The sequence below is a fragment of the Pelodiscus sinensis genome, chromosome 1 (genome assembly GCF_052426305.1).
Source record: "Pelodiscus sinensis isolate ZL-2025 chromosome 1, ASM5242630v1, whole genome shotgun sequence".
NCBI classification, from domain to species: Eukaryota; Metazoa; Chordata; order Testudines; family Trionychidae; genus Pelodiscus; species Pelodiscus sinensis.
Window position 1 is genome coordinate 54,268,463 of NC_143052.1, and position 12,033 is coordinate 54,280,495.

Consider the following 12,033-nt stretch of genomic DNA (forward strand, 5'->3'; position numbering starts at 1 on the left):
TTATAGATGGGCACAATATTTGCCCTTTTCCAGTCTTCTGGAATCTCCCCTGTCTGCCATGATTTTTCAAAGATCATAGCTAAAGGCTCAGATACCTCCTCTATCAGCTCCTTGAGTATCCTGGGATGCATTTCATCAGGACCTGGTGACTTGCTGACATCTAACTTTCCTAAGTGATTTTTAACTTGTTCTTTGTGTATCCTATCTTCTAAACTTACCCTCTCTCTGCTTGTATTCACTACGTTAGGCACACCTCCAGACTTCTCGGTGAAGACCGAAACAAAGAAGTCATTGAGCATCTCCGCCATTTCCAAGTTTCCTGTTACTGCTTCTCCCTCCTCACTAAGCAGTGGGCCTACCCTGTCCTTGGTCTTCCTCTTGCTTTTAATGTATTTATAAAAGGTCTTCTTGTTTCCCTTTATGCCTGTAGCTAATTTGATCTCATTTTGTGCCTTTGCCTTTCTAATCTTGCCCCTGCATTCCCGTGTTGCTTGCCTATATTCATCCTTTGTTATTTGTCCTAGTTTCCATTTTTTATGAGACTCCTTTTTTATTTTGAGATTGTGCAAGATCTCCTTGTTAAGCCAAGCTGGTCTTTTGCCATATTTTCTATCTTTCCTACACAGCGGAATTGTTTGCTTTTGGGCCCTTAACAACGTCCCTTTGAAATACTTCCAACTCTCCTCAGTTGTTTTTCCCTTCAGTCTTGCTTCCCATGGGACCTTACCTACAAGTTCTCTGAGCTTATCAAAATCTGCCTTCCTGAAATCCATTACCTCAATTGTGCTGGTCTCCCTTCTACCTTTCCTTAAGATCATGAACTCTATTATTTCGTGATCACTGTCCCCTATACAGTCTTCCACTTTCAAGTTCTCAACTAGTTCCTCCCTATTTGTTAAAACCAAATCCAGAACAGCTTCTCCTCTGGTAGCTTTTTCAACCTTCTGAAACAGAAAGTTGTCTCCAATGCAGTCCAGAAACTTATTGGATAGCCTGTGCCTCGCTGTGTTAGTTTCCCAACATATGTCTGGATAGTTGAAGTCCCCCATCACCACCAAATCTTGGGCTTTGGATAGTTTTGTTAATTGTTTAAAAAAGGCCTCATCCACCTCTTCCACCTGGCTAGGTGGCCTGTAGTAGACTCCTAGCATGATATCACCCTCGTTTTTTACCCCTTTTAGCTTAACCCAGAGACTCTCTACACAGCTATCTCCTACATTCATCTCCACTTCAGTCCAAGTGTGTACATTTTTAATATACAAGGCAACCCCTCCTCCCTTTTTTCCCTGTCTGTCCTTCCTGAGCAAGCCGTACCCTTCCATACCAACATTCCAATCATGCGTCCCATCCCACCAGGTTTCTGTAATACCAATGATATCATAGTTGTATTTATTGGTTAGCAATTCCAGTTCTTCCTGCTTATTACCCATACTTCTCGCATTTGTATATAGGCATCTAAGATACTGATTTGATCTTGCCTCCCTGTTGTGCCCTGACCCTCCTTTCTCCTTGCCATTATAGGCCGTAGTCCCCCCCATTTCCAACCCATCTCCCAGTACCGCACATTCAGCACTTACCTGTGGGCTTTGCTCACCTGCCCCCGACAAACCTAGTTTAAAGCCCTCCTCACAAGGTTAGCCAGTCTGTGTCCAAACAAGGCCTTCCCGCTCCTGGAAAGGTGAACTCCATCTCCGCCAAGCAGTCCTTCCTGGAAGAGCACCCCGTGATCAAGGAAGCCGAATCCCTCCTGGTGACACCATCGTCGCAGCCAGGCATTCACCTCCAGAATGCACCTCTCTCTGCCCGGGCCCCTACCTTTGACAGGAAGGATAGAAGAGAATACCACCTGCGCTCCAAACTCCTTCACCAGTACTCCCAAAGCCCTGTAGTCACACTTGATCCGCTCAGTGTCACAACTGGCAGTATCATTTGTGCCCACGTGGATGAGTAGCATGGGGTAGTAGTCAGAGGGCCGGATAATCCTCGACAATGCCTCCGTAACATCTCGGATACGGGCCCCTGGCAGACAGCATACCTCTCGAGATGAGCTGTCAGGGCGACAGATGGGTGCCTCCGTTCCCCTCAGAAGAGAGTCTCCAACCACCACTACCCTACGTTTCCTCCTCGCAGTGGTGGCAGGAGACTGCTCAACCTTGGTGGTGCAAGGCCTGGTCTCCTCCACTGTGGGGGGTGACTCCTTGTCTCCTGCTGAAAGTAAAGTGTAACGGTTATGTAACACAGTGGGAGGGTTAGGAGCAGGGGTGGAACACTGCCCGCTGCCAGAAGTAACCAGCTGCCAGTGCTCACCCTGCACCACTGCCTCCTCCATAAGTGGCTGGTCAACAGTCCCACATCCTACGACAGTGACCTCCGTGGACTCCACAGGAATACTGTCCAGGAATTCCTCATGGCTTCGAATGCTCCTCAGCCTGGCCACCTCCTCCTGTAGCTCTCCCACCTGCTGCCTGAGAGATTCCACCAGCAGGCACCTTTCACAACGGTTGTCTCCCCCAGCCTGGAGATCACTCAGTGGGAATTGCAAGCCACAAATACAGCAAGACCACACCAGGACCTGGGTAGAGGCATCCATGCTCAGGTTCTCTGTCTGGATACAGGCACAGGTGGAGGAGACAGGAGAAGTACTGGCACAAGCGCTTCGGGTCTTCATCACCATCAGTCACTCCCTCTGCCCAACTCCCTCTTCAACTCCCCTGTCTGCAGTCCCCTGGTCGCACTGCTCTGGCTTTTTAAAGCCTGCTTGCCTAGGTCAGGCCTGCCCCCTTCTGAGTCACACAGGGGAAGGCTGAGCCTGAGGCTAATCAGAGGCAATCAAGGGAACAATGGCAGGCTCTCAGTCCCAACTGCCACAGAAGCTGAAACTGAAACTGCTAGCACTCACCTGGAATCAGACTCAATTCACACTTCAAACTGTAAAATTCAAACAGTCAGGCACACACACACACTCACACCACAGCTTGTACTCTCACCGGGTAGCCTCTTCGGTTTTAAATTATGGCTTTATCTAACTTCTGAGTGCTTGACTTTGTACTTCCTTGTTCTTTTAATGTATTTTTAAATGGACAAAATGAGTACATGGATTCTGTTCATTTTATTCCCTCATTAATGAGTTATAGTGTGCTGGAGAATTTTTCAGAATACATTGTGTTTTACTTTTGGAATCAATAGGAGTTTTGCATGAATAAACTGCTTTTTTGTGTGTGTGGTTTGAGACAACAAGTGAAACCGTAATAATTTAATAATAGTCATTTAGAAAAAAATGAGAGCAGTATCCACTACTTAGCTCATAACTAATCATTCAGACCACAATAAAATTATGAAATAAAATTCTTAAGATAACTGAAAGAGTAGGAAACGCTTGTGTTAGAAACGCTTGTGTGCCAGATATCAGAGGGGTAGCCGTGTTAGTCTGAATCTGCAAAAGCAGCGACTTCAGTTAGTCTATAAGGTGCCACAGGACTCCTCGCCGCTTTTGTGTACCAGAGTTTCCTGACTCAGGAACTAACTCAGCACCCTGTCACTGAATACCCCACCAGGTTATATTAATTAGAAGGCAAGCAATTGGCAAAGACGGCCAGCTAACTTTGGCAAATGGTGAAACCACTGAAGGTCTAATTGAATGGAAGTATGCCCAGCAGCTAGGACTTTATAAGTAAAAAGAAAGGAGGAGCTGCAGGAGAATAAGATCCCTGAAGGAATGGATGTGTTGTCAGGACTGACTGCTACTACTACAGTACTTTTGCCCAGAAGAAAGTGAGAGAGCTGGTGATGGATTGTAAATATAAAAGAGAACAAAGCACATTAGTTGCTGAGAAGAGCAGTAGTAGTTCTGATCTGAGATTGAGGCTGGAAAGGACTCTCAAGGCCTGAGCCTGCTTAACAGGTTGTTTCTGCAGTGCTGTACTTAGTAGATAACATTGCATGAAACATTCTGTCATTCACATAACTTACCTATAGTAAAGTTAGTAAAACTCTTCACATCCTACAAAATGTTATTGCAAGCTGTCACTGCAGATTAGTATATTTTATACCATTTCCATTTATAATGAATACCCTTTCAGTTATATTTTGTTTAGAATTATTTGGTTTATTCTGTGGAGACAGAAGGCAACTTTCCATGCTAACATATGGGTTTGCTATCTCATAATTACTTACCGTCCTTACACAGCGCAGACATTACGCTATCAGTTAAATAATGTATTAGCAGACAATGTAAAAGTAATAGTTTTCAGTGAAAAAGCTAGTCTGTGGTGCATTAATATGAATAAATGAAAATCAGCTCAATATTTTAACAGAAAACATTCACTAAGAAACCCACTTTTCAATTTTCATTTTAGGCAAAAAAGAAAGACGAAAAGAAAGCACAGGTAATTTGTTCTAGACTAGCTTTGTGTCGCACAGACTGAATGCTGCATGAACAGATTCAAAGGAGTAAGACTTTCAGAACATTGAATGAAGAAATTTTAGGTCTATTCTTTTTTTCCATAAATCTGCTTGATTCTAGTTTAAAGATACAGTGAGAAGATAAAAGGCTATGCGGCACATGCAAAGGTAGTTTGTATATGGTTTTCAGGTTGTATGACAGTGGGTATCAGCAGACTCCTTACTAGATGTCTAGGGAGAGCTGTTGACAGGTGTTCCAGGTGGGTCCATTTAGTCCTCTTGTTTTGTTTTGGATTGTGAGGACAGCTTCAGGCTGCTCCAGAGAGAGAAAAGGTGGAGGGAGCAGAGAATGTACATACATTTCATATTTTTTCCTCTGAGATAACAAGAAACATGTTTAAAACAAAAGACTATCATTCATTTGGTTTGGTGTTACACATATGATGCAAAAAAATAATTGCCCTATTCAGTAGCTATATATTTGAAGTGTTGAGGGCTTAAAATACCAAGCATGGTATACTTTCATTACATTCTATATAATTGTTTCTGAGACTGAAAACAATACATAGATATGAAATTATATAGATAATTAAAGTCAGCTACAGAATATTTTATACCATTTGTGTATTTGCAGTGTACTGTATCGGTAATCAACACTAGGTAGACATATAATTTACACTGTTGACTCGGAGATGTGTACTGTTTAAACACCATATAACTGTTACTTGTATGCAGGTTCTATTGTATATTGATAGGAAACAATGATTTTTTGGTCAATCCCTTTTATATCTGATGACTTCAATAACCACCCATATCAACAGCTTCTTCACTCAATTCCAGCGGTGTACAATAATTTTTTTTTGGGGGGGGCACATCACAAATTTTGGAAGTGGCCGCAGGCCAACCCAGAAGGGGTGGGGCCTCAGGCAGAGGGGGCGGGGTTGAGAACTACCCTCCTGGGTATAGTGACATTATTTTCTGACCCAGCTGCAACTAGTAAGAATGGTTTAATTTAAATTATTAAACAGGTTAAGTGTTTTAACTTTCTCATATTAGTTTATCAAAAATATAAGGGGTACAGTGCGCAAGTCAGGGCTGGCAACAAGTAGGATAGGGATGGCAGTAGGGTGTGGGAGCAGGAACAAGGGAGGGTGTTGGAGCAAGCTGGGGGTGCTAGATTTTGGGGGGAGTGAAGTGAGGGGATTGAAGGGGGGGAGGTCTGGGCATGAAGGGGAACCTTACCTGGCTTCATGCCCCCTTGCAGCAACAGCTACAGCTACACTTTCCCAGCCGCCCTAGAAGGAGGCCCCACTGACGCAGCGGCCATGGAATCCAGGGCCGGCCCCAGAGGCAGGAGATGCTGCTGCTGTGGCCATGTGGTCTGTGACCGGTCCTTGAGGCACCACTACCGTGGCCACAGGCCAGCCCTGGAGGCACTGTGGCCACGTGGCCCCAGAGGTGCTGCTGCGGCCACACAGACTGGGGCTGGCCCCTGACACACCATGGCCACGTGGCCTTAGGCCACCCTGGAGGCCAGAAGCACTGCTACTGCAGCCACATGGCCCGGGGCTTTTCTCAGGGGTTGGAGGCGCCTGTACCATAGCCAAGCAGCCTGGGGCCAGCCCTGGATGCCAGAGGCGCCGTGGCAGCAGCACCTCCAGCCTCTGGGGCCGGCCCCGGACCACATGGCCAAGGTGCCACTGAGGAGCCTCAGCCCCAGCACTGCCTCCTGCTGCCCTAACCTGCTGCTGGAGGAGGGGAGTATTCTCTAGCGGCTGCACGAGGAGAGGAGAGGAGAGGAGAGGAGAGGAGAGGAGAGGAGAGGAGAGGCAGGGCTGAACTCCTGCCCTCGTGGCACACATGCCACAAGTTGGGCACGCCTTTAGAGAGTAGGGCTGGAACTGCCTTGCAGGCTGGATCAAAGCCCTAGGCAGGCCAGATCCAGTCCGCTGAGAGGCTTTTGCCCACCCTTGCTCTATTCTCATGTACCACAGTTGAGGCACTGACCCTCTCATCTCCTTAGGTCAGGGACTGACTTTCTGGGCATGTCTACACTGCTGCTAGGAGTTCAGGTAGACAAACATGCACTAGCTCTGCTCAAGGTAGTGCTCTAAAAATGTCACTGAGGCTTGGTCAGTGGCATGGGCTTAGCTGCCTGAGTACAAGGCTCATCCAAGCTCCGGTAGCTAGTTTGAGTTGCTGCCTGTGTTGCAATGTCTCCACTGCTGTTTTCAACACACTAGCTAAACGGAACGAATGCATGTTTGCTGGGAGGCTTGCTCCTTGCTGCAGGGCAGATAGTTGTGTTCATACAGAGCTCAGAGTAAGGGACTGGGACCTTTAGGTGCTTTTCTAATACAAGTTGTACCCAATAATAAGATTGAATTTCTCCATGAGCTCTATCAGTGTTACTCCACCATCCTAAGAAATTTGGCTGTTACTTATTATTGGCAAGATTTTTTAAAACATCGCATGGATGTGTTACAAATTCATCTGCTGTTCAACAAAGCCTTGCACGTCTGAATCTCTTTTTCCTGTTTAGATTGAACTTCTCTGAGTCAGGGATTGTTTAAAGTTAACCACATGAATATGTGTGTTGCTGAGTTGTTGAAAGAATTCTCAGCATCCTACAGAACTTTCAATTTGTCTTCAGCTGAATCCTTGGGAAAGACAGTTTTCCCAAAATGGAAGAAGCCATGGTTCCACCTTCATAATCTTATAAATCCCATGGAATTAATTTGTATTAAGATCATCTGCACAGAGATCTTGTGCTCAAGTTCTACCACTTCACAGCATGGCTCCATGGGATCTGTCCTACTACAGGAATCTTCTTGCCACTCATGCTCCCATGAATCCTTTTAAAGGGCTGATGGATGTTTCACAGTACTGTGGGGTTCCATGTAAAGGTGTAGATCTTTATTCACATGGTCTTGAACAGGCTTGTCCTCTACAGCATGCCTGGGAGGCAAAAATTAGTGCCATTGAGGAAGATGATCCATACATTGATTGTATGGTCTGAGCTGTCCCAGTATATGAAGCAGATCTTTACTAACATGATGATAGTGTTATCTTTCTTTTCTCTATATCTATGTGTAATTCCACAATAATGTAAGTAATATTGGGAAATAATAGGCTAAAACTATTATAAACCAGTGTTTTAATAAGGTGGTACATGTACATGGTACATGTGCACAAAGTGCAGTACTGGCTAGTAAAAAAAATAGAGTTTTTATTTTCAGAACATTTGGATTTTCAGCTCTATTTAAAAGCAACATTTTTCCCAGAAATGCAATATAAATAAATCAAGTATTTCTCTGAGGTGGTAATCATCTCCTTTTGTCCTGAAAGCGAGCTCTTGCTAGTCATGAGTGACCATTACTGTATATGAAATGATAGACATGTGAGTGTGACAAATATATAAAAAAATTATTAATCAGAATGATATGATTCTTGTAATAGATAAAGGCCAATGGTGAACTGCTTATTAAAAATGTACAGCTGCGGCATGCTGGAAGATACACATGCACGGCACAGACAATTGTTGATAACTCTTCAGCTTCTGCTGACCTTGTTGTAAGAGGTAAGATTTTTTTCAAGTTAAAATAATTAAATATTTTGCTATTTCTCATATAAGTTATCAGAGTGAGTCTGGTAGGGATATTTTCATTAAAACCATTTTATTTGTTATCAAGCATTGATGGAGATTAAAATTAGGAGGGAATTATTGTTTGAACACCTCCTAATAAATCTGTTTGTGATTGTGATTCCAGTAGATATTTAAAGGTGTGTGTACTTTTTAAAATATATCCAGTGTGCTTCTAATGCGTTTTCTGTATAAGAATAAAAGTTTCAGTATCACATTTTTCCTGATTTAATATTTTTAAGACAACTTACTTTGGTGTTCACTTTTGTGTAATAAAACTTCTCAAGATAGATTGAAGAAATTGTGTCTTTCCTGTTTGTCTACTAAAAGAAATTTTGAAACAGCCATTTGTAATGCTTCCTTGAATTGTATATTGTGTATGAAACTACACATTACAGTACAAATGCTACTGATGTATAAATGATTGAAACAAGGACATTGAGAGTGAAGTCTCTCACTCTGTTAACTCATTCTTCTGTCCCTAAGTATTGCTGTGGTCATAGAATAGTGTGCTTACGCATATGGTAGGTATCTTAAAAGATTTGTTACAATGCATAGGTTCAACAGGGTGAGTTAATCTGTTTTTTTTTTCTGGCCTTCATGCACAACTTCTGTGCAAACAGCATGCTCTGAAATGCTGATGCTCTGGAATGTTGGTATTTCAAAAGTGACATACTTGACGCATGGGCAGCACAGGCAGTATGTTTTGCCATACTTACCAGGTATGTTAGACAGCAGCTTGGTAGCTAAATGTAAGCGGGGGAATGGTCCTGCTATTGTGGGGAACTTTCCTGGCTTCTATACACCCCGGTGAAATGAACCAGCGAAAGGATCTGAGTCCCCGCTCCCACTTCCTTTACCCCACGGCTCCCTGATCCTGAGGGCTCCCCCTCCACTCTCCTGAGTAGCAGAACCCTTGAAACCCCAACAAGGCTGGGCCCAGGTTTCCTGGGGCTTAATCCCTGACCTTGTAGTCACTAGGGGCAGGAGTTAGGGTGTCCCCACTCCGAGGTGCTCTCTTTACACTGCAGGCCTTCTTGGCCCAGTGATCACTTCATAAGGTTCAAAGCAAATACAATTTATTAAACAACAACGGACTAAAGAGAAAAGAATAAGAAAAAAATGAGAATGGTTAAATGAGAACACACAGCTCTGCTCTGTAGCACAGGGACATCAAAACAGCAGCCTGCAGAGTATAAGGACAGTCCACAGTCTCTTTCTTAGAGGCCCTAGATATGCAGCAGGGGGGCTACAGGCTGGACACACTAGCTCTGGTAGTGACCACACAGTCTCAAGCTCGAAGTGGCCAGACCCCTCTCCCAGTCCAGAGCCTTTCCCCACACTTTGCTGGTCCCAGGTGCTCACCACATCCAGCTGCAGGCTGTGCTGCTTGGCCAGTTCCAGTTCCTTGTGTTGCTTCTCTGTTCCTTTTTGCTCTCTGAGCCCTGCCAGTCTGCTGCTCAACACATTCCTTGTGCTCTGTATGCCTGGCTCTGCTGCTGCAAAAACTGCCCCTCAGCACAGCTTGCACTCCTCTTAGCAGTGTCTCAGCTCTCTGTTCCTTTTGCAGGACTTCTTCATACAGCTTGCACTGCTCTTTTCAGCTCTCTGTCTTTGCAGGACCTCTTCTGCACACAGCTTGTTTGTTCAGAGAGAGAGAGAGCCAGAACAATCCCAGCTCACAGGGAGGACGGGGCCTGGCCTCTCCCCTTCCTCACTGGCCTGTCCAACCTGTCAATCAGGCTGAGCTGGAGTGTTGGCTGCTTTCCATTGTCTCTGGGGTCAGTCAGTCTCATGAACTCTTCCCCTTCAGATACTGTGAGCTGGCAAACCAAAAACTCCCACAGAGTTTTAGTAAGGGGTAACAGTCCCCTTACATAAAGGACATTTTATGCCTTCACTCTGAATTTCCCTCATTTTTTGGGGCCGGAAGATTTTCACATTGTTGTAGATTTTTTTATTTAATGTTTTTATTAATAACAGCAAACGAAGTTTTGATTGACACTGTAACTGTAGAGTAATTATAATTTCAGTTGTCTGAATCTACTAACATTATAGAAGACTCTTTTGGAAGGAAATAGTCCATTTAGATGGCTTAATAGTACAATAATAGGAGGCATCTCTTTTTTTTAAATAAAGGATATACTTCTTCAAACCCAACATGCTAGAAGTAGTATTAGTACCATTCACATAATGAAATACTGTGAAAGACACTACTACCAGCATTGCATTTGATGTTCAGGTTCTACAGAATGGTGTAAGACCACATGGGGCTAAGATCCTCTTCCCATTGACATCAGTGGAACACTGGGGGTATGTCTAGACTACATGGCTCTGTTGCCAGATTAGTTTACTAGACATACCCAAATGAAGTGGTGATTTAAATAATCGCCGCTTCATTTAAATTCAAATGGCTGCCGCACTGTGCCGATCAGCTGTTTGGCGGCACAGCACTGTAGTCTGGATGCTCCGCGGTCAACATCAAAGGCATTTATCGACCTCCCCAGTATGCCTCGTGGGATGAGGTTTACCGGGGAGGTCGACAAATGCCTTTGATGTCGACCACAGAGTGTTCAGACTACAGCGCTGTGCTGCCAAACAGCTGATCGGGACAGCGTGGCAGCCATTTTAATTTAAATGAAGCGGCAATTATTTAAATCACTGCTTCATTTGAGTATGTCTAGTAAACTAATCTACATGGCTCTGGCGACAGAGCCATGTAGTCTAGACATACCCTGGGAGTGCTTAACACTTAACAGATAATGTTTGTAATGGGGTCAACTTACTGGTGTGGTGACTCCTGCTGGTCTCCTCAGGAATTAGCTCTTCTTCAGCCTTGGATCACCTTCTGTTGCCTGGTGCCTCAACCTAATTTACTGTCTTCTGTGCTTCTTCAAGCCCCATGTCCCTTCTGGCCCCGGTACCATTTCCTCAAGACACTGCCCTACAGCAGTGCCCCCATACTTTGGGGTCCTCCCCTCCCAGGGAACCCCATTACTCTATGCCCATCCTGGCTCAGTGACCAATAGAGAGTTGTCATCTAGCCCCTGCTGCAGGGCAAACTGCAGTCTGAAATGGCCACTCATCATTGGCAAGGGTGTGGACCTGCTGTCTCCTCCCAGCCTGGCTGTCTCCCTGCAGCTCTAGTACCCTTCAGGACTCTGTATCAGGCTTGCAGCCTGGGAGTTAGGTCTGGCCAGAGCTCCCCAACTCTGTCTGCCTTTCCCCAGCATTGCTGTGTCTCAGGTACCCTCTGTAGCTTCCCAGGTAGCCTAGTCCCTCCTGTTCCACAGCTGGAGTAAGAGTCTGCTCCTCTCAGCCCTTGCAGCATTTTATAGGGCCCATGCTGGTCCTAATTGGCTGATTGCCCCCCACCCTAATTGGCCAGGGTTGCACAAGCCTCTTCTGGCTTACTTGTAACCCTTTCCCTGCTGGAGTGGGCTACCATAACAATGTACTACTGAACCAAGTCTGCCCAATGTGACAAAAGTGGCATTGTCACTACAGTCCATAGCATGATATTTCAGTGAAGCATGACAATAAAATAGTCTGCTGATCTATGGTAATACAGAGCTAGGTGAAATAGGATACAGGATGTCTCACAGGTGAAGTATTAGAAAAAAAGCCACCGTGCATTAAATGTTTTCCTGATTCTACAAACAGTACATCCATTTATCTGAATTAATGCTACATCCCTTCTGACATCACAGTTAGGATAGCAGAATTGCTGAGGTGCTCAGTGGGGGTTTTACAGTGTTTTGAAGCCCATATCATTGACTCAGTTACCTGAATGGTTTAACAATGAATTACACAGGTAAGAAAGGCACCCATAAGTGATGTTAAAGGACATACAAATGGACCACTGCAGGGCAAACCTGACCAGCTCAGTCTGTGCAGCTGAACCAGCAGAAAATTGTGGTCATTCATGTCAAAAGCAGATGATAGATCTAGCTGTACCAACACAGAGAGGGATTTGGCATCAGTCTTCA

General features: G+C 44.8%; 1 protein-coding gene across 9 annotated transcripts in view; it reads left to right on the top strand.

The window, feature by feature from the left end:
• The window catches only part of CNTN1 (contactin 1), a 396,144-nt gene that overhangs the window by 303,947 nt on the left and 80,164 nt on the right, over positions 1–12,033 (top strand). For all 9 annotated transcript variants that reach the window (XM_075930057.2, XM_075930017.2, XM_075930024.2 and 6 more), the window contains one exon: positions 7,861–7,981. In XM_075930057.2, the coding sequence (XP_075786172.2) occupies positions 7,861–7,981 (121 nt within the window). The remainder of the gene's footprint in view (positions 1–7,860; positions 7,982–12,033) is intronic.